Here is a 23,345-nt window from a genome sequence, read left to right as displayed (position 1 = left end):
TTTCACAGATTCACCAACCTCCGGCTGAAGGAATTCTTACTCAGCCCAGTTCTAAAAGGTTGTCACTTCATTCTGAGGTTGTGCCCTTGGGTTGTAATCTTTCCTACTAACGGAAACATCTTCTCCATGTCCACTCTATCCCAGTCTCTCAATAAGTTTCAATGAGACCCCCCTCATCCTTCTAAACTCCATCAAATACAGACCCAGAGTCTTCAACCCATACCTCATATGTCAAGCCCTTCATCCCTGGGATTATCCCTGTAAACCTTCTCTGGACCCCTTCAAGGCCAACACATCCTCCCTTAGATAGTGGGTCCAAAACTGCTCACAATATTCCAAATGCAGTCTGCCCACAGCCTTATACAGCCTCAGCATTCGAGTCCTCTTGAAATGAATACTAACATTGCACCTGCCTTCCTAACTGCCAACTAAATCTGAAGGTCAACTTTAAGAGAATCCTGAACTCAGACTGCCAAGTCCATTTGTGCTTCAGATTTCTGCAGCTTCTCCCCATTTAGAAAATAGTCTACATCTCTATTGATCCTACCAAAGTGCATAACCTCATACTTTCCCACATTGTCTTCCACCTGCCACTTCTTTGCCCACTCCACTAGCCTGTCCACATCATTCTGTAGCATCCCCACCTCCTCAACACTACCTATCCCTCCACCGATCTTTGTGTCAGCTGTAAACTTAGCAACAATGCCCTCAGTTCCTCCGTTCGGATCGTTCATGTATAATATGAATGTATAGTTGTGGTCCCAATACTGACCCCTGTGGGGCTTGACTAGTTACTGGCTGCCAGCCTGTAAAAGACCCTTGTATGCTCACGCTCTGACTTCTGCCAGTTAGCCAATCCTCTATCCGTGCCCCTAACACAATGGGTTCTTATCTAATTAGCACCTCCTGTGTGGTACGCTGTCAAAGGCCTTCTGGAAATCCATATAGATCGTGTCCACTGGCTCTCCTTTATCTAACTTGCTCATTAGCTCCTCAAAGATTTCTAACAGATTTGTCAGACATGACCTCCCTTTGATGAAGCTGTGCTGACTCTGCCCAGTTCTACCATACACTTCCAGGTGCTCCGCAATCTCATCCTTTATAATGGACTCTAAACCTTTACCATTGACTGAGGTTGGGCTAATGGGCCTATAGTTTCTTGTTTTCCTTCCTTAGACAGGAGTGCTATATAAGCTATTTTCCAGTCCTCTGGGACCCATTTCTTTGTTCCCCATTAATATTTCTCCAATCTCATTTTCCAGTGGTCTAATGTCAATTCTTGCCTCTCTCAAGTTAAAAATTACACAACATCAGGTGCTAGTACCAACAGATTTATTTGGAAGTACTAGCTTTTGGAGTGTTGCTCCTTCATCAGGTAGCTACAGTGGCTCAGTGGCATGTCCCTCAGCACTGCTGCCTCACAGTGCCAGGGACATGGGTTCAATTCCCATCTTGAACAACTGTCTGTGTGCACATTTTCCCTGTGTCTGTATGGGTTTCCTCTGGGTTCTCCAGTTTCCTCCCACAATCCAAAGATGTGCAAGTTAGGTGAATTGGCCATGCTAAATTGTCTGTAGTGTTCAGGGGTAAATGTAGAGTAATAGGGTAGGGGAATGGCTTTGGATGGGTTACTCTCTGGAGGGTTGGTGTGGCCTGTTTCCACATTATAGGGATTCTATAAATGCTCTGAAAGCTAGCACTTCCAAATAAACCTGTTGGACTATAACCTGGTGTTGTGTGATTTTTAACTTTGTACACTCCTGTCCAACACCGGCATCTCCAAATCTTATCTTTTAGATAGCTTAAAAAAAAACACTCTTACAATCTTCTTGTATATTACTAGCTAGCGTACTCTCATATTTCATCTTCTGCCCACTTATTGCTTTTTTAGCTGTTCTCTGCTGGTTTTTAAAGGCCTCCCAAGCATCTAAACGTTTACCAATGACTGAGGTCAGGCTAATTGGCTTCCCACTAATTCTCAATATATTGTATGCTTTTCTTTTTGCTTCTATGCTGTCCCTGATTTCCCTTATCAGCCACAATAGCCTCACCCTCCCCTTAGCATGCTCTTTCTTCCTTGGGATGAATTTCTGCTGTGCAAACAGCTTTACTCCCAGAAACTCCCGCCATTCTGCTCCACCGCCTTCCCTACAAGACCCCCTTCCAATCAACTCTAGACAGCGCCTCCCTCAGGTCTGTGTGGTTACTTTTACTCAATTGTAATACTGTAACGTCCGATTCCAGTTTCTCCCTCTCAAACTGCAGGATGAATGCTATCATAATTACGGTCACTGCCGCCTAGGGGTTCCTGCACCTTAAACTTCCTAATCAAGTCTGCCTTGTTACACATCACCAAATCCAGATCTGCCTGTTCCCCAGAAAGCTTTACCACCCTGCTCCAAAATAAAACATCTCGGAGACATTCCACGTCTTGAGATGATAGATTCTATACAGTGTGGAAACAGGCCCTTCGGCCCAACAAGTCCACACCGACCCTCCGAAGAATAACCCACCCAGACCCATTTCCCTCTGACTAATGCACCTAATACTATGGGCAATTGAGCATGGCCAATCCATCTGACCTGCACATCTTTGGAAACCAGAGCACCCAGAGGAAACCCACGCAGACACAGGAAGAATGTGCAAACTCCACACAGACAGTCACCTGAGGCTGGAGTCGAACCAAGGTCCCTAGTGCTGTGAGGCAGCAGCGCTAATCATTGAGCCACCGTGCTGCCCTAATGAGAACACCAGCCTAATTCTCCCAGTCCACCCATATATCTCAGTCCCCCACGATTATTGCAATAGTGCCTTTCTTACACACCTTTTCTATCTCCTGATTTATTTTCTTCCCCACATCCTGACGACTGCTCAGAGGCCTGTACACAACCCCATCAGGGTCTTTCTTCTTTTGTGGTTCCTCAACTCTACCCACACACATTCTACCCTTTCCAGTTCCATATCAGTTATTGCTATTGATTTAATGTCATTTCGTAGTAACATGGAAATCCTGCCCCCTCTGCCCATCTTTCAAATGTATCTTTGGATATTGCGTTCCCAGCCTTGGTTCCTTGTGGCCACAACACCCTCTGCCTGCTCATTTCAATCTGTGCTACAGCCTCATTTACCTTATCTCTAATACTGTGTGTACCTAAGTTCAACATCCTCAGTTCTGTAGCGGACTGCTCCCCATCCAAACAGCTCCCTCCCTCCCCTGGACTGTTGCCACGAATTTGAAACGGTTTCTCCCACATCAAGCATTGAGCCATGTGTTTATCTCTTTAATGGTGTTGACCCTGTGCCATATTGCTCATGCTCAGGCAAGAATCGGAGTTAATTACCTTTTAGATTCTGCTTTCTAATTTAGCCCCAGCTGCACATATTCCCTCAGCGGAACCACTTTCTACCAATGTTGCTGTACCCACATGGACCATGATGACTGGATTTTTCCCTACCACTCCAAGTTCATCTGCAGCCCAGATGTGATATCTTGAATCCAGGTACCAGGCAAGCAACACAGCCTTTAGGGTCTCTCAATCCTGGCCTGAGAACAGTGTCTATTCCCCTGACTATACTATCCCTGATTACAACTACAGTTCTCTTCTCTTCCCCCTCCCTGTACCATGGTGCTATGGTCAGTTTGCTCATTCTCCCTACAGCCCCCATTCTCATCCACACAGGGAGCAAGAGTCTTAAACCTGTTAGACAGACTCAAGGGCTGAGGATCCTTCAGCACTACCTCCTGGATCCCTCGACCTGCCTCACGTGCCATCACACCCTCCTGTCCCTGATCACTGACCGAATTTGAAGTAGTTAATCTAAGGGGTGTCACTGCCTCCTGAAACACAGTGTCCAGGTAACTCTGCCCCTCCCTGATGTACCACATTGTTCAAAGCTCAGACTCCAGCTCATCACCTCTGAGTCGGGTTCCTCAAGCAGCCAACACTTGGTACAGATTTACATTCGCCACTTGCTGGAGTTACACTACCAGAGAGAGTTGAGAGGAAGAAATAATGAGAGACTGAATTGGGAAACACATTTGAAAATTTGATTGACTGGGCAGCCGCCATTTATACATGTGTCCAAGATGGCAGCTGGTGACAGGAACCTATACTCCCATTGGGTGAAGCAGGATCATTAGATTAGATTCCCTACATTATGGATACAGGCCATTTGACTCAACAAGTCCTCACCAACCCTCTAAAGGGTAACCCACCCTGTATTTAACCTTTGACTGATGCACATACAACTATGGGCAATTTAGCATGGCCAATTCACCTAACCTGCACATCTTTGGACTGTAGGAGGAAACCAGAGCACCCAGAAGGGACCCACGTAGACATGCAAACTCCACACAGACAGTTGTCCAAGGCAGGAATCGAACCCGGATCCCTGGCACTGTAAGGCAGTAGTGCTAACCACAGAACCACCGTGCCATCCGTGAATCACTTCAGTGACCAATCAATTCAGTGATGCTCTCATGGGTAACTAGCCTGCCACGCAGCTAAACTTTCTTAACTCATTCAGAATAATGATTGGGCTATAAGACAGTCCAAATAGCCATTTCCTATGAAACTATACCCAAAAGGACGAACATGTAGGAACTACACCCGCTGAAGGATTGGTGTCTGGGAACCATGCCCAGCAAGGAATCTGAAGATCTTAAACACATCTGACATTGTGAGTTGTTTACCAAAATGTTCCTGTTCCTTTATGCTCCATCGTACAAGGAACATGGATACATTTTTATTCCCATAAGCAAAATTAAGCAGCTGCTGTGACACAAACATGGTCTATCCCCAGGACTGCGTTCTGCTGAAGTTGCCTCTCACAAGCGAAAAATCACTTTTACAAAAGAACAAAATTCTTCTTCAGCATAAAGTACAGGTTTCCTCTCTAGCTGATGAGCACACAAGGTTAAAACAAGAAAACGCTCAACAGAATATCCACTTCACTTTCCCATTTGTCAGTACGAGGTAAGGAGGAGATGGACTTGCAGATATGGGAAATCCAGAACTTAGAAAGCTGGAATTAGAGCAGGAAGTCAGGGAGGTCAGAACTGAAGGAACACAGCAGAGAGTCAGGCTGGAATGAGCTGCAGTGAGCTTTTGATCACCTGGAAGAGAAGTTTACACTGAAGCAGGGACTGAAACAATGGCGACAGGATACAGTCAGCAGACATTTAATGATGGAAGAGGGCCGTCCCTTTAAGGAAACCACTGGAATGGTCAAGCCTGGAGGCAATAAGAAGGATTTCAGCAGCAGATGGGCAGAGGCAGGATCAATAACAGGCAATGTTCAGGTGAGGTGGAATTCTCCGACCTCGGTGTTGCAGAGGATATGGAGCAGGAAGCTCAGCTCAGGATAAGCCAAGTTTGTAAAACAGCTCTGAAGTAGCTAGGGAGTGGGGAGAGGTATAACACAGGATGTGGAAGGAGCAATAAATCTTGGGCCATCCTTAGCTACCTCATTACTAGCCAGATTTCTGTTTTTGCAAGGATATGAATCATAGCTCTCTGATCTTACTGCAGCACCTCTGATACTGATTACAAGACCAGGCTCCCCCAGAATAGCTCAGACAGGGACATTTTGCTGTTCAGATGTTGAACTACAAAGTCAAAAGTTGGAGAATAAACCCTACCCAATTCTGGAAGCAGATTGCCAGAAACCCCTCAAATTCGGTCTGAACAAACACAGACTTGACTGAGGACAGAATTTCCTGCCACTAAAACATGTCAAAGATCCAAGAACAACACCTCTCCAGCTCACCAGCCCAAGGGTGTTAGTCTGGCTACCTAGCTGCCCTTTCACATACAATGTATAAAAGTCAACACACCCAAACTCAAGACACATTTCTAATAGAAGTGTAACAGAAAATCGTTCTGCAAGGTTCGCCTGAGTGCAGGGTAAGTTCTATGAGGGGACAGATTGGGAGTAATTTTGCTTTTGTGAAATCAGGAAAAAAGGATATGTCGAATTGATTGATAGTTATTTATCTGTCCAAATGTTTGGCTTCCTTGGAAGGAGAGATGACGGGCAGTTGACCAAAGATATGGCCATTACCCACTCTCTGTGTCTGAGTTATGGGACTGATCCTCAGATGGAGAACTGTGACACTGCCAAGCACTGAGGTCCTTTAATATGATAATCTTGCATTTACATAGCCCCTGTATTTCAGGTCACTCAAAAGCACTTCACTACTATACTGTAGATACTAAGGCAGCCAATTTGTGGACATATCTGGCCTACAAGCAATTGTGCAATAATGACTGAATAATCTATTTTAGTGATATTTTGTTATAGAGTCATTTGGCATAGAAACAGACCCTTTGTTCCAATTCATCCATGCTGACCAGAATCTCAAACTAAATAGTCCCACCTGCCTGCACTTGGCCAATACCTTTTCAAACATTTCTTATTCATGTACTCACCCAAACAATGTCCTTTATAATTGTAACTGTACCCACGTCCACCACTTCCTCTGGAAGTGCATTCCACTCGCTGTGTAAAACAAATTACCCCTCATGTTTTTTTTAATCTTTCCCCTCTCACCTTAAAAGTATGACCCCTAGTCTTGAAATCCCCCACCCGAGGGAAAAGACACCTGCCATTCACCTTATCTATGTCCCTCATGATTTTATAAATCTCTAACACGTCACCCCTTAACTTCCTCCGCTCCAGTGGAAAAGAGTCCCACGCCATCCAGCCTCTCCTTATAACTCAAACCCTCCATTAGCAGGAATATTCCTGATAAATCTCTTCTAAGCCTTTTTCTAGCTTAATAATATTGTTCAGACAAAAAATGACCAGGGCGCCAGGAGAACGCCTCTACTCTTAGTCTTAGAGTCGTTGAGTTTTACAGCACAGAAGGAGACCCTTTGACCGATCATGTATGTGCCAGTCCATCAACTCTAGTCCGAGTTAGTCTTGTGATGTTGTGGGATGACTGAGGAGGGGGGGTGTTGGGAGGGGGGGGGGGGTGAGCTTTGACAATGACGGGGCTAGAGGAGCTACCCAGGAGTCGCTACATGTGTCGCCAATGGGAGTCAGCAGTGTGTACCCGGCAGTTCAGCGGGTTTTGAACTAGGTTCGGCTGAGGTTTGGGAGGTGTGGGGGTTTGCTGACAGTGAAGCCTGTGTTGCGTTCATTGCACCACCCACAGGAGTTCCTGATTCCTGCTGTTCAGGAGGCAAGAAATGTAGAAACGGCCTGGGGTCTAATGGGTGTCAATCTTCCATCAGAGGAGAGAGGTCGGTGGTGTTACATCTTCTACATGTTTCTAATCAAACCTCACTATTCCCTGGGTCATGATAAGTTAACAATTTTAAAGTGTGCACAAAATTCCCTTATTTATCTGTCTTTTGGACTCAGATAAACAGAAAGCACCGACCAGTTTTATATACTTAATAATTCCGATATATTACAAATAAATAAATTCTTACTACAGATTAACAATTGGGAACAACATTCCTGTAAAGAGGCGAGCAGTAGCTCAGACTCTCCATATAAAGCCATTGGTGAGCTGGCAACTCACTGTTGGTATTGCGCTGGAGGCAGGCTAAGGATACATCACTGCACCTTAAGGCTGCTGTGAGTTGCCAGGATTGCTGGGGTCAGTCAGGGAGGCCTCAGCAGGGTCGAGGGGAATAGTTGGAGGCAACATCTCGGGGGACCGTCCATGAGCCTCACACACTGGGTTCAGACATAAGGAACCCACAGGCCCCCACCTACCACTGGTCAAATGCCAAGTATTAAAGTCATACGGATATACAGCATGGAAACAGACCCTTCAGACCCTTCCTCATTCCTAAAGAAGGGCTTATGCCCGAAACGTCGAATCTCCTGTTCCTTGGATGCTGCCTGACCTGCTGCGCTTTTCCAGCAACATATTTTCAGCCCTTCAGACTCTTCAGTCCAACACACTGAGCAGATATCCTAACCTAATCTAGTCCCATTTGCCAGCACTTGGCCCATATCCCTCTAAACCCTTCCTATTCATATACCCATCCGGATGCCTTCTAAATTTTATAATTGTACCAGCCTCCACCACTTCCTCTGGCAGCTCATTCCATACACGCACCACCTTCTGCATGAAAAGGTTGCCCCCAAGGTCCCTTTTAAATCTTTTCCCTCTCACCCTTAAATCTATGCCCCCTAGTTCTGGACTCCCCTATTATGGAAAAAAATACCTTTTTGATATACCCTATCATAATTTTATAAGCCTCTACAAAGTCACCCCTCAGCCTGCTACGCTCCAGGGAAAATAGCTCCAGCTTATCCCTACAGCTCAAACCTCCAAACCCTGGCAACATCCTTGTAAGTCATTTCTGACTCCTTTCAAGCTTCACAACATCCTTCTGATAGGAGGGAAACCAGAATTGAATATGGTATTCCTAACCAATGTCCTGTACAGCCACAACTTAGTATTAGATGGCAATAGAGTTCCCAGCCCAGACCTAACTGGAGGCTATGGGGTCTATATCCTGGACGTCTCTGTCCAACTACATCCACCGCCCCCCCCAAACCCACCTCCCCCCCCCCCCCCCCCCCCCCAACCAGGATGTTTTAAATTCAAGAGCCTCAATGCTGCCATTGGTTAGTGAAGAGTTGGCTTCCTCAACACTGATGTTGTCCTTTTGTCATTTCGCTCCTTGATGGTAAAAGCCTCACCTGACTGCCTCTTTGACCTGAGCTAAACTCAGTTCCTCAGGAGGACCAGGTTCCAGGTAGCCGTACTTTTCTAGGAATGCCTTGGGGAAGAAAAAGAAAGAGGATTCTCTTAAAATCAGATCAACTGAACAAAAACAGCAGTATTGTTCTCTGAAATATTAACGTGCACACATTGCACCAGCTGTCAGCTGTCAATGACATCCTGCTGAGTCTGTTGTGACCTCACAGAATGTCACTGGTTCCATTAAGTTCATAGCTTTCCATTAGGAAGTTGAAGAGAGGACCTCATCATCAATTGTATACATTCCCTGCTCTGACAAAATGAACATTCCCTGTTCATTTAGTGTCACTGATGCCAGGAATATGACATGGGGTAATAATCTGTCTGTACTCCTTATAAACTGCTTCACAATTTCAATACCTGGTGTACACCAAGCCTTCCATCCTTATTAGTTAAGTATGGCCATGTACTCTTGTTAGGATGGGGGAGGGTTGCTTGCTGGACAGCTGGCTTGCATTGCTGACTGATAGCAACAATTCCTGCACCAGCTCAGGTTACCCTCAAAGTCCCACCTTCTCAACCTCTCCCTTCAGCTGAGGCATGGTGACCCTCAGGTTAAACCACCACCCGCCCTCTCTCTCACTAATGAAGAGAACATGCCTATCGTCCTCTGGGATTATAGTACCTTAACACTTGTTAAGTGCTTGTAATTGACTAAGTCAAATTTGTTTTGGGCTGATCAAGATTTTGGAAGTTCTGAGGCCTTTTAAGGAGCGTTCGCCATGTTTGTTTAATAAGATTACAAGCCAGTTTTCTGTGGCATTGCCAACGAACACATGAATGTTATAAATAGCCCTTTGCAATTTGCTTTCAAAACACCATAAAACTATACACAGTAATGAAGTTCATTGTTTGCTCCCAGTATCCAAGTGTTCTAAAGTTGCAGTTATGAAGAGGGAGTTACTTGGACAGTTGTGACATTCAGGGAACACATGTTCCAATATTAGTCATTGTAAGGTTTCAATAAGTCTCCCAGATCAGATCAAGGGTCAGTGACCCACACTTCAAAAATAGTCAGACTGCTTCAGGTGGTTGGAGATGGGGCAAGAGGCTCCATCCTGGAAAAGGGGGCTGCTGTGGAACACTATATGTAATTAAGGTTCACTGAAACCCTGGGAACCACTCTGTGCAGCTATGTCTCACTGTTAGGGCTCAGTTTAATCTCTGCAAGCTGGAGAGGCTGAGAAGAAGCTTGTAAGTCATTAATATTTTGGCGCAACTGAAAGGTTCTTTTATTCACCCGTGGCCAGCAATTATTGCCTGTCCCTAATTGCCCTTGAGAAGGTGGTGGTGAGCTGTCTTCCTGAACCGCTGCAGCCCACCTGCTCGAGGTTGACCCACAGTGCCCTTAGGGAGGGAATTCCAGGATTTTCACCCAGTGACAGTGAAGGAATGGCAATATATTTCCAAGTCAGGATGGTGAGTGGCTCGGAGGGGAACTTGCAGGGGGTGGTGTTACCATGTATCTGCTGTTCATGTCCTTTTGGATGGAAGTGGTCATGGGTTTGGAAGGTACTGTCGAAGGATCTTTGGTGAATTCCTGCAGTGCATCTTGTAGATGGTACACACTACTGCTACTGAGCGTCACTGGTAAAGGGAGTGGATGTTGTAGATGTGTTGCCAATCTGAATGGTGTCAAGCTTCTTCAGTGTTGCTGGAGCTACACCCATCCAGACAGGTAGGGAGTATTCTATCACATTCCTGACTTGTGCCTTATAGATGGTGGACAGGCTTTGGGAGTTATCTGCTGCACAAATTCTAACCTTTGGACTTCGCTGGTAACCACAGTGGATAGTCTGATTCAGTTTTTTGGTCAATGGTAACACCGACAATGTTTATTTTAGGGGATTTGACCATCCTGAGGAACTCTTGCAGGGACGTCCTGAAGCTGAGATGACTCAGCAACCATAACCATCTTCCTATGTGTCAGGTATGACTCTAACCTGCAGAGTCTGTGCCCTGATTCGTATTGAGCCTAGTTTTTACTGGGGCTTCTTAATGCTACATGCGGTCAAATGTAGCCTTGATGTCAAGGGCTTTCACTCTCACCTCACTCTCTGGAAATCAGCTCTTTAGTCCACATTTGAACCAATGCTGTAATGAAGTCAGGAGCTGAGTGACCCTGGGGGAACCCAAACTGGACGGCTCTGAGCAGGTTATTGCTGAGCAGGTGCTGCTTGATAGCACTGTTGATGACCCCTTCCATCACTTTACTGATGAATGATGAGTGAGAGTGAAGGAAACCCACAAACATCATTTGCAGCGTCTCACTGAGGAACATTAGAGCTCGGAAAACCTAGTGGCAGCAATAGTTGTGTGAAGCTAGCTGTCTGCGCAAGACTCAAATAATGAGTAGGTGCTGGAGGGCAGTCTCTACCATTCAGAGAGCACAGTCCCAGGGAAGGCGAGTGAGCACTCCTCCAGGTATTTCATGATAGATTGGATTTTGAAGGTATTTCAAATCCAGATCTTTGAAAGTTCTAATGAGATCTTAGACCCCACAGATTCACTGAGTTTTGGGGCCAAGGCATTGGGAATGATGGGGTTACTGAAAAATCCATGGGAGCTAGGAGCTACCTTTACCACCCTTGTTATTTGATGTGTTCTATGGGGTGTTTGACCCCAGATTGTCAGTTTCCCATATTTGCCTCATGTTATTTCTGGATGTTAGAGTATGAGTTGAAGTTATTTATTTGCAATTAACTATTTCTTTATGCAGGACCTGGTGAATTTGCTGCTGATACTGAGCTACATTTTGTCCAATATATGATTCACAATTTCACCTTCCTTTTCTAGTCATACTTTGTTGTGGTAGTGGTGGAATGAGATGAGGAAAGGAATCAGCCACCCATCTCTCTTGATGTAATGATATCTATATTGTACAGTTTTTGGAACTATAAACTAGGATGGAAGTCAATCTACTAAAGCAGAAACACCAGGAGAATTTTGCAACTTGAAAAGCAAGTGTATTTTTCAGGTGCTGCTTTTGAAGCAGTGAAAGGGAGAATTTAAGTAGCATAAATAGTCTCTTGAGCTGAGGAAATTCTGCCTGACAACTGTCCTCTTTGTTCACAAGACTAATGGAGTTCCACAGGGGTCAGTGTTAGGACCACAACTATTCATATTATACATTAAGAGTCTGGATGAAGGAACTGAAGGCACTGTTACTAAGTTGGCAGATGACACAAAGATAGCTGGAGGGACAGGTCATGCTGAGGAAGTGAGGAGGCTGCAGAAGGATTTAGACAAGGCTAGGAGAGTGGGTAAAGAAGTGGCAGATGGAGTACAATGTGGGAAAGTGTGAGGTTTTCACTTTGGTTGGAAGAATAGAAGTGTAGACTATTTTCTAATTGGGGAATTCGGAAATCTGAAGAGTAAAGGGACTTGGGTGTCCTAGCGCAGGATCCTCTTAAAGTGCGCGTATAAGGTTTTGTTGGCAGTTGGGAAGGCAAATAAAATGTTAGTATACATTTCAAGAGATTAAAATACAAAAATGGAGATGTACTGCTGAGTCTGTCTAGGCCCTGGTCAGACTGCATTTGAAGTATTGTGAGCAGTTTTGGGCTGAGGAAGGATCTACTGGCCTTGGAAGGAGTCCAGTGGAGGTTTACAAGAAAGATCCCAGGGATGAAGAGCTTGTCACATGAGGAGCGGTTGAGAACTCTGGGTCCGTACTGGGAGTTTAGATGAATGAGGGGGGGATTTTATTGAATATTGTGAGGTCTGGATGGAGTGGATGTGGAGAGGTTTTCATGGTAGAAGAAACTAGGACCTGAGAGCACAGCCTCAGAGTGAAGAAAAAACCCTCTAGGACTGAGATGAGGATGAATTTCTTCAGCCAGACGGCGATGAATCAGTAAAACTTATTGCTACGGAAGGCAACGGAGGCCATTGAGTGAGTTTAAGACCAAGACAAGTATGATCTTGATTAATAAGAGAATCAAGGTTACAGGAGAAGGTGGGAGAATGGGGTTGAGAAACATTTAATTCCACTCCTACACTTTACGATCTGGTTGGTTGAGATGAAGAATGCTAAAAAAAAGTGAAAAATGTGAGGGGCTGGCAGAGAAAAACACCCAGAGCCTGCAAACAGGAAGCTTCGATCTCTCTCTCTCTCTCTCTCTATATATATATATATATATCTGTGTGGGGTAAGGACAGAAAACCAAGAAAACAAACATGAAAAAAATTCTCAAGCAAGAAACAAACTAAATCCATCAGAACAACCCAAAGGGAAGAACAATAACCATCTTGTAAATAACAGCACATCGTTGGTGGAAAAAATAATCACAACAGACCCCGAGACAATTTAATTTACCCTTGAAATCTTCACTTGTGATTTTTTGGAATCCTATTAACCCTGTCTATATTTTTTTCTAATATATTTTAAACCTTTTGTCTGTCTTCATTGTGATTGATAATGTGTGTATTTGAGGCCTTTTTGACTATCTAGGAAGGCATCCAGCACCTTGAGATTTGCCGTAGGGAAAAAGCAGAAGCCAAGCACAAAACAGCAAAAGGAGTGCACTGCCACACTAATGTCCTACCCACTCCTTCCCATGACCACCTTCTGCCCCAAGTGTAACAGAGCCTGCGGTAGCCATATTGGTCTATACCTATGGACTCACTCTGAGAGCAGAAGAGAGTCCTTCTTGTCTCTGAGGAACCACCAGTGATTGAGTTACTTGTGGTCTTGATGGAGCATGATTTAAGTTGCATTATTGTCGCTTAGTAATCATTTATTTTCTCTGTTTCGACTTAAAGTCATGTGTGTCACAATAAAGAGAGCTAATTTTCTGCTCCTGATGAAACCTGGTATGAATTGCTACAACTGAAAATGTGTTGCTGGTTAAAGCACAGCAGGTTAGGCAGCATCTCAGGAACAGGGAATTCGACGTTTCGAGCATAAGCCCTTCATCAGGAATGAGAGAGAGTAGCCAAGCAGGCTAAGATAAAAGGTAGGGAGGAGGGACTTGGGGGAGGGGCGATGGAGGTGGGATAGGTGGAAGGAGGTCAAGGTGAGGGTGATAGGCCGGAATGGGGTGGGGGCGGAGAGGTCAGGAAGGAGATTGCAGGTTAGGAGGGCGGTGCTGAGTTGAGGGAACCGACTGAGACACGCCTCCACCCCACTCCGGCCTATCACCCTCACCTTGACCTCCTTCCACCTATCCCACCTCCATCGCCCCTCCCCCAAGTCCCTCCTCCCTACCTTTTATCTTAGCCTGCTTGGCTACTCTCTCTCATTCCTGATGAAGGGCTTATGCTCGAAATGTCGAATTCCCTATTCCTGAGATGCTGCCTGGCCTGCTGTGCTTTAACCAGCAACACATTTTCAGCTGTGATCTCCAGCATCTGCAGACCTCATTTTTAACTCGATGAATTGCTACAATCCTGAGTAACACTCAGTCAGGTGAATCAATCATTCTGATGGGGGCTAATGGGATTTTATACATTTATACATTTTATGGTGGCTTGTTTACAGTGGGCCATGATCATTACCACACTGTTCCCAGTTATGTTGTGATAATATTGTTCATCAACAAGTTAAATGTATTAAATTAGAACTGGAAGCTTTGTCCAGAGGCTCATTGAAGATGTTACCTAGTGTGGTGACGAAAATGAACTTTTCAGATCAGTAAAGCAAACTTACATCCAGAATCTCAACCTGAGTTGCAAATCTTCTCAAAACTTGCTAAATTAGAACTAAATAAAATTATTCATTACATTTTGACCTGAGAAGGAGAGATTTATATTATTTTGAACTTTCCAGAAAATAGCTCACCGGGCCTGGCCAAATCCACTGATCGTTTGAAAACCAGATGTTACGATAACATTCCATTCCCATCATTCTTAGTAATTATTCATGAGGCTGCGATAGCAAACGTGGCAATGTACCAGAATGTCCATCTGCCGACTTGTTCTTCATCATGATTGGGGGGGGAATCAGGGCAAGCAAAGTGACTCAGTGGTTAGCACTGCTGCCTCACAGCGCCAGGGATCCGGGTTCAATTCCAGCCTCGGGCAACTGTCTGTGTGGAGCTTCCACATTCTCCCTGTGGGTTTCCTCTGGGTGCTCCAGTTTCCTCCCCCAGTCCAAAGACGTGCAGGTTAGGGTGGATTGGCCACGGGAAATTGCACATAGTGTTCAGGGATGTGCTGGCTAGGTGGATCAGCCATGGGGAAATGCAGGGTAACAGGGATGGGCTGGGTCTGAGTGGCATGTTCTTCAGAGGGCTGGTGTGGATCTGACGGGCCGAATCGGGTGGGGATTCTATGATGTAACAACAAGGGACATGCTGCAGAGATACTAATTGCCACAAGATCGTGATGTCGGCTGAAATCATGGCAGTTGAAATTACTTTCAATTGTGTGTGTTTGAGAGGAATCACAGCAGAATGTCACCCGTGAGGAAAGGCTGCCTTATTAGTGCTGCACTGTCACACATCCATGTAAAGGATCCCATGGTGTCATTCAAAAGAAAAGCACAGGAGGTCTCTTAATATCCTGACCCACATTTATCCACCAGACATATTAAAGAAGAGTCATTTTGCATGGAATCCCTACAGCGTGGAAGCAGGTCACTTGGCTCATCAAGTCCACACTGATCCTCTGAAGAGCATCCAATGCAGACCCACCCACATATCCTATCCCTGCAACCCTGCACTTCCCAAGGCTAACCCACCTAGCCTGAACATCCCTGGACACTATGGGTAATTTAGCATGGCCAATCCACCCTAACTTGTACATCTTTGGACTGTGGGAGGAAATTGGAGCACCCGGAGGAAGCCCACACAGACACAGGGAGAATGTGCAAACTCCACACAGCCAGTCACCTGAGGCTAGAATCGAACCTGGGACCCTGGAGCTGTGAGGCAGCAGTGACAATTGAGTCACCATGCTGCTCCTGGTTTGCATTCAAAACATTTTTGTCCACAGACCTATTGAGTTTCTCCAGAACATTTCTGTATTTATTTCAGATTTCCAGCATCAGCAATAGTTTGTTTTTAATTATGTTGAAAGACACAGATTTCTAGTCACAATCACATTGTTTTGTGTCAAACATTATTGTAGCCAAAATTGGCTGCTCCATTTCTCAACGTTATAAAAGTGGCTACACTTTAATAGCATGTCACGGATTGTAAATTGATTTGGGACATCATGGAAGGTATAAGTAAAAGTCCTCTCTATCTTTAATCGATAACTATTTGACTTTACAGTCACTGTAAACTTTAATATTTTGAACTGAACTGGAACAATTCAGAAACATAGCCGTTATTCCACAGGAATGCTGGCTCACTGGGCTTTCTTAAACACTGTTTTCCTGTAATTCAATATCATCTGCATATTATAATTGACTGTCTATTGTTGCAGTCCTAATTATGGTCAGAGGTTTTGATGGGAAGTCCAGCCCACATTGTTAAGCTTCCCTTTATCAGATGTTTCCCAATTTCAATTCATTACAATCGCACACTCTTCATTCGTGGAATTAATCAAACCACTGAGAACAATTGCCTCACCCCATAAAGGCCTGGTGCTGACACATTGCTCAAAGTCATTTGAAACTCTGGTGTTACTTTCCTTTCTGGTCTACCCAAGAAAAGATGGTGACGTAGAGTCATAAAGCTCTACAGCACAGTGAAAGGCCCCTTTGGCCCATTGACTGTGCACCAGTCGAAAACAACCAACTAACTGTTCCAATCCAGCATTTCGTCCACAGCCTTGTATGCTTTGGAATCACATGTATATATCTAAATACCTCTCAAATGTTATGAGGGGTTCTGCCTCTACCAGCTCTTACCAGCAGTGAGTTTCACATGCCCACCAGTGAAATAAAATTTCCTCTCACCTCCTTCTAACCTTCTGCTCCTCACCTTAAAGTAGTGTCCCCAGTTATCAATCCCTCCATCATGGTGAAAAGTTCCTTCCTGCCTCCCCTATCTAGGCCCCTCAGAACTTTATATATCACAACCATATCCCCTCCCATCAGTCTCCTCTGCTTTCAGGAAAACCACTGCAGTCTCTCCAATCTTCCCTCATTACTGAAACTCTCCAGTCCAGACAGCATCCTGGTAAATCCTCTCTGCACCCTCTCCAGTCCAGTCACATCCCTCCTATAATGTGGATTCCAGAACAGCACACAATCCTCTAGCTGTGTCCGAACCAACGTTTTATACAGTTACAGCATAGCATCCCTGCTCCTAAACTCTATGCCTCAGATAATATATCATACACCTTCGGAAGTACTTGAATTGAATTGAATTGAATTTATTGTCACGAGTACCGGGGCACAGTGAAAAGCTTTGTCTTGGGAGCAATACAGGCAGATCACAGACTTAATTAGCATAGATAGTAAATAATCGGTAAACAGCGGCAAAAGCAAAAACACAGGTACAGGCGAATGTTAAGAGTTTGAGAGTCCATTCAGTATTCTAACAAAAGTAGGGTAGAAACTGTTGCGAACTGGCTGGTGTGTGTTTTCAGGCTTCTGTACCTTCTCCCCCTTGGTGGAGGTTGTAGAAAATCATTGCCAGGTGGGATGGATCTTTGAGAATGCTGGCGGCCTTTGCTTGACAGCGAGCCTGGTAGATGGATTCTATAGATAGGAGGTTGGCCTTTGTGATTGTCCGAGCCGAGTTCACCACTCTCTGTAACCGTCTCCGATCTTGAATGGTATAGTTGCCATACATCCAGACAGAATGCTCTCGATAGCAGACCTATAAAAATTAGTCAGGGTATTCACTGTCATGCCAAATTTCCTCAGCTGCCTGAGAAAGAAGAGACGTTGTTGGGCCTTTGTAACCAGTGCGTCCACATGAAAAGTCCAAGAAAGCTTGTTGTGGATAACCATTCCTCGGAGCTTGACACTCTCCACCCGTTCCACCTCTGTGCTGTTAATGTGTAGGGGGGCATGAGTAACATCCCGCCGAAAGTCAATAATGAGTCCCTGGGTTTTGACGGCATTGACAGCTAGGTTGTTCTCAGTGCACCATTTTTACAGGTCTTCCACCTCCCATCTGTATTTTGGGACTGCGGTACGTATACATCGTGTTTGGTATTTCCCAGAGTCCAACCGTTCATCATGTATCCCCTTGCCTTGTTTGTCCTGCCCAAGTACATCACCTCACATTTATCCAGATCAAATTCCATTTACCACTGACCAGCCCGTCCATATCCTCCTATTTACCACAACACCAGTATTGGTATCACCACAAACTTACAGAAGAACCTGCCTGTATTCAAGTCTAAGTCATCCGTATGAAGCAGGAAAGGCAATGGTCCCAACTCTGACCCCTGTGGGACCTCACTGAACATAAGCTTCCAGTCAGAAAATCACTCCTTAACCATCACCCTCTGCTTCCTGTCACTCAGCCAATTTTGGGTCCAATTCGCCAAGTTTCCTTGGATCTCATTGACTCTTACTTTTGGTTTCAGTCTCCCCCACAGGACCTTATCAAAAGCCTTGTTGAAGTCCAAGTGGTAGAGTTTATGGAGGAATACCCAAACCAGCCCCCACTAGGATAGAGGATTTATCAGATGTGAAGCTAAATGAATCATCTTGCATTCATTGTTCTAAGAGGTCTTGCGGTAGTATCCTTATATCTGGGTCAGGAGGACTGGGTGGAGATCCCACTTGCTGCGGTGTTGTGTAATAACAGCTCTGAACAGGTAGATTAGAAATTCTCTACATCATTATTCTTCCAATTTACCCCTCTTTCTGCTTAGGAACAATCCTAAAAGCAATGCTCTAAGACCTTATTTAAACCAGTTATACTGGCTTTCACAATTGAGTATGAGCCACACATGCCTTAAACACTCAACTTTCAACCAGGTCTCTCTGGGCAGAGATCTATATCATAAGCCCCTGTCCAAAGCTTGCTAACTATATTAAGATACATGGGGGGCAGGCATTATTTAATTCAATACACTTATTAAGAATGACAGCTGGAACACTGGATTGCAAGGACAAATGTAGACATGTGTTGTTGTGCATTCTGTAAACAAATGAACTCACAAGAAAGGAAGTTACCTCTAGTTTCATACTGCACAACCTAGCTTCAGATCCATTTATCAAACCTGACTGAAAGTTCCCTTCCCTAGCCCCGAAACCAATTGTAACATCGATATAGTTTCCCTGCCTGACACCATTGAACTGAACCAAGCCTGGTAACCAATCCACTGTCTTCTGATCCATTCCCCTCAATTGCTTGTGCTATGGCATTTTCACTCACAGGAAAATTGAGACTTTTTCCAAATGAAATCTGAAATAAGTTTATCTAAAGTGCTAAGCTAGTGGAGTATAGTGTGTCATATTGGGCATTGGTTATCATTCACTGGTGGGTAATGGTTGGGCCATTTCATTGCCATAGAACTTCCTTTCTGTGCTGAGACAGAGAACCTGTTTAATTATCGGTGATACAGGATAGACCACCATAGAGTCCTAATAACAAAAGGCACTTGTCTTACATAACAATGTATAGTTTATTGCATGCTGACAATAGGTACATTTAGGAATAATTATAACTATCAAGAGCCACTTCTGTCCCTACTGGGAACTCATAAAATCGAGTGGTTTTGTCTTATTTCCTACTCCTGACAGTGTATTACACTGAAGACTTTTGACACCAGATTTCCCAGGATGCATTTGTTTAACATTCTCAGGTTGGATGGAGCTAACATTGGGTCTTGTGGAATCATTATCCTCATCAGCACATTGGAGAAGGGACACATTTCTCCCTGTATACCACACTGTTATTAACTTCATCATGGGCCTGCCATTACCACAACACCCCCAACTCAGAGATATCTGTTTTGGAGGTTATTCTTTTATTAACTTTTAATATTTGGACAATATGGGATTCCACACTTCCAAAACAAAGAACATGCGTTACAAACTGGAATCGAATCCAATCTGGATTTGATTTTTTTCATATATAGAAAATAATCATACTTCAATCAGCCATTGGGAAAATTATAGCCCGTGGATTTTAGAAATATCTGTGCTTTTCTGATCAAAGACGTTACAAGTTAAACAACCATTAGGGAGATAATTGGCTAAACTCCGGTAATATCTGACATGTTCCTGAATGAATATGAGATTTGTGATCCAGAGGAAATGGAACCATGTTCCAAATTAACATGTGAGACATGATCACACATTGATGAAGGTTATCTGTGACTGTTCTGGAGCATCAGCCCCGGAGCAATGTTAGCTCAACTGGTTCACCAATGACCTTTAGGACAGGAAACCTCACAATTGCGTTTAGTCTGAACCTAAGAGGGAATTGAGTCTCTCATCAATACAGCTGTCACTTGACTTCCTTCTATATGGTCAACCTATTGCTGTATCATCCCACTACAAACACAAATGTAAGGAGGAGAGACAACTAATGGGGAAATGTGACTGAAATAAAAGTTTAAATAATTTACACTTCATTTCATGCATAAAAGACGGGAGAACTTGTTCTCAGTATAGAGAGAGCTATTGATCTAAAAAGAATCAAAGCCATACCATTCAGAAGTTGTACAAAAATGCATTCTGGGAAACCTAGTGTCAAAAGTCTTCAGTGTAATACATTGTCAGGAGTAGGAAATAAGACAAAGCTGGGTTTTGGTTTTAAACTTGTGCAGGTTAGAAGAGGAAGAAACGGTAGTAGCCAAATGGCACGCTAAGTCTTGATTTCACCACTCGGTTGTGTTACGCTGGAGAGCAAGATTATATGGTGCATCCCAGCTGCTGCTCCCTCGGTTAGATTCACATGGTGTAGCTTTCTACTCAAACCATAACTGATGGGTCCACTTTCATCTTACAAAGACCCACAAAACAATGCTACCATTGAAAGAAACCACGTCTGCCCTTGTATATCACCCAGTGCAGGAAACAGTGCTCAGAGGAGCAGCTATACTTCGATAACTGAACATGGCATGTGGAGCTATGGAATTAGCAATAGCTTTATTGTCACATGTACTGAAATGAGGACAAATTTACAAGTCACAACTTATGGCGCCATCTTAGGTACCTAGGTACAGAAACTTGAGTACAAGTTCATCAAAAAGAAAATTAGAAAAATAAAGAAATAAAAAGTCCAGCTTTACGGACTGTAGGAATAAATTAGAATACTGGACAAAGTGGCTTGTGTTTGTGTTTAGGAGGTGCCATACAGCTAAGCTGAGAGCAGTCAATATCAATAAATGGCAGAGAGGTGGGAAAGGTTGTGATAGAGAGAAAGGTTGGAGGTCAAGACTGAGGGAACAATCATATTTTAGATTGCAGCAACAGAAATTGCTGGAAAAGCTCAGCAGGTCTGGCAGGATCTGTGGAGATAAATCAGAGTTAATGTTTCAGGTCTGGTGACCCTTCTTCAGAACATTTTAAGTTACTAGGTTTGGACCCATTAAAATGTCTGCATTGAATGACATGTATTGAATTAATGATTAAAGTATTTACATCTAACCAGGGTATTATGCATGTACAGCAAGCTGGTCTATTTGAAAGTTATATATAACACATGGAGGCAATGTCATTACAGAGCTGTACAATCACAAATCTTACATCAGAGAGTTATTGAGCGTGTGGTATACCACTTCTATTTTTAGCCCTGGCTGAATGGATACTTTGTTTTGATCAACAAAGATCAGAATCGCATGCCAAAAATGTCTTTTCACCACAAACAATTAAATGAAGGAATTTTTCCCAAAGAAATGCATTCGTGATGAATCATTGTAATGGACATTTCAGTTCTAAGGATAATGCTTTCTCCTCCGAAGCAGACCTTGTGGGTTCAAATCTCTCCACAGAGGCGTGCATTCATAATCCTGGCGGACACTTCAATGCGGTACTGAGAGAGTGCTGCACTCACTGAAATGGCACCTTCTAGTTGAGAAGTTAAACACTGTGATGTTTCCTGCCATCTCCAGTTACTGTGGGTCAAGAGTTTGTAAACAAAATGTTACAGTCCAACACTGCCTCTGATCCTTCACCACTATTCAAAGCAGCAAAGTGTCTCAACCTATATTTATCCAGCAATTAACCTCACCAGGAGGAAGGTTAGGGAGATCAGTTATTTCCTGGAAGCGCATATCTAGATGGGACCGAGGAAGTAAGAGCTCTCAGTGTACCAATATGCCGATCACAAAGAAGTGATGCCACAACTTAGCAAGGCCATCAGAAAAAGAGCACATCAAGAACTTGGCTTCAGTTCCAGAGGGAAGAATTGTAAAGTAGGGGGTTTGTACTGAAACTGTACCAATTCTCGGTTCGACCATTCTTATGAATACTGTGTGCTGTTCTTGTCACCATATTATAGAGTGGGCATGGAGGCACTGGGCAGAATGAAGGGAAGATTTGCCAGGGTGATACCAGTAATTTGCGGGACCATTCATCAGGAAAAGATCAACAGGCTGGGTGTATTTAAAAAAAAGACTGATGAATGATCTGACAGAAGTAATTAAAATCCTGAACGTTTTTGATGGGGTGAGTACGGATAAAAACTCCTCTTGTGAACAACTGCAGAACCAGAGGCAGATATTAAGAACACCTATAGAAAGTTCTTTACTGAAAGAGCAGAGAGAATGGGGAATTCACTGTACCTGGACTTCACGCGATGAAGGGGCGATGCTCCGAAAGCTCATAAATTCAAATGAACCTGTTGGACTGTAACCTGGTGTTGTCTGACAACTGAACTCATGACAGGGGGAGAGGTTGAAGTGGATACAGTGCTGAAGGGGAAAGTGGACAAGTAGTTGTGGGAGGAGAGGATAGACGGTTTTGACAGAACACCTCAAAGTTACCTCGTTGGCATCTTCTGAGATTATGCAAGGGACCATATAATCACCAAACTGGAGTGATTGGAACGAGGTCAGCCAAGTGGACCTCAGAATATCAGCTCCCTGATTGGACCAGATTAACAGCCTCAATCAGGGAGCCCTGGCTGACAGATATAGACAGGAGCGTCAGAGAGACTGACATTCCGAGAGCTGGCTCTGAGCTAGCTGGGTCAGTGTCGTGTACTGTGCACGTGTAAATAAAGGGTGACTTGGTGATAGGAAACCAGCCTTTGTGGAGATTTTTCACAAACTTTATTTCTTTTTATGAACGGAGGTTTAATGCGCACTAGGACCATGTCTTTTTCTTTTTGTTATTTGAAAAAGACTGAAAAGAGAAAGAACAGTTTTAGAAACCAGTATTTGAAAGAGTGGTTGCAGTTTCAAAAGCAAAGTAACCTGACACCCATCAAAACAAGCAGCAGGAATTAAAACGTGAGCTGTGGCCATCTCGAGCTGAAAGGTTCTGTATTCAGATGGAGTTTGGTGTTGAGGAGATATCAATTGGTCATGGATCAGTGACCAATAAGCAGGACCGTTCTGCCTCACAACGGCTATGCGATTTCTTCAGGGGGGGACGGAGCAGCTTGGAGCTGGAACACGTCACAGAAAGAGAGAGAGCGAGAGCAAGAGTGTGTGTGTGAGAGAGAGAGAGAGTGAGAGAGTGAGAGAGTGAAAGCAAGACCGTGAGTGAGAGAGAGTGTGAGTGTGAGAGAATGAAAGAAAATGAGTAAGAGAGTGAGAGAGAGTGAGTGAGTGAGAAAGCGAGAGTGTGAGTGAGAGAGAGTGAACG

At 44.2% G+C, this 23,345-nt stretch overlaps 1 protein-coding gene across 1 annotated transcript in view; it reads right to left on the bottom strand.

Annotated features, from left to right (window-relative positions):
* mmp28 (matrix metallopeptidase 28) overlaps window positions 1-23,345 on the bottom strand; it is a 102,692-nt gene that overhangs the window by 58,209 nt on the left and 21,138 nt on the right. Inside the window, exon 2 of the mRNA XM_060848002.1 lies at window positions 8,671-8,750. Coding sequence (XP_060703985.1) covers window positions 8,671-8,750 — 80 coding nt within the window. The remainder of the gene's footprint in view (window positions 1-8,670; window positions 8,751-23,345) is intronic.

The sequence above is a fragment of the Hemiscyllium ocellatum genome, chromosome 31 (assembly GCF_020745735.1).
Source record: "Hemiscyllium ocellatum isolate sHemOce1 chromosome 31, sHemOce1.pat.X.cur, whole genome shotgun sequence".
NCBI classification, from domain to species: domain Eukaryota; kingdom Metazoa; phylum Chordata; class Chondrichthyes; order Orectolobiformes; family Hemiscylliidae; genus Hemiscyllium; species Hemiscyllium ocellatum.
This window is presented reverse-complemented; position numbering and strand designations above follow the sequence as displayed.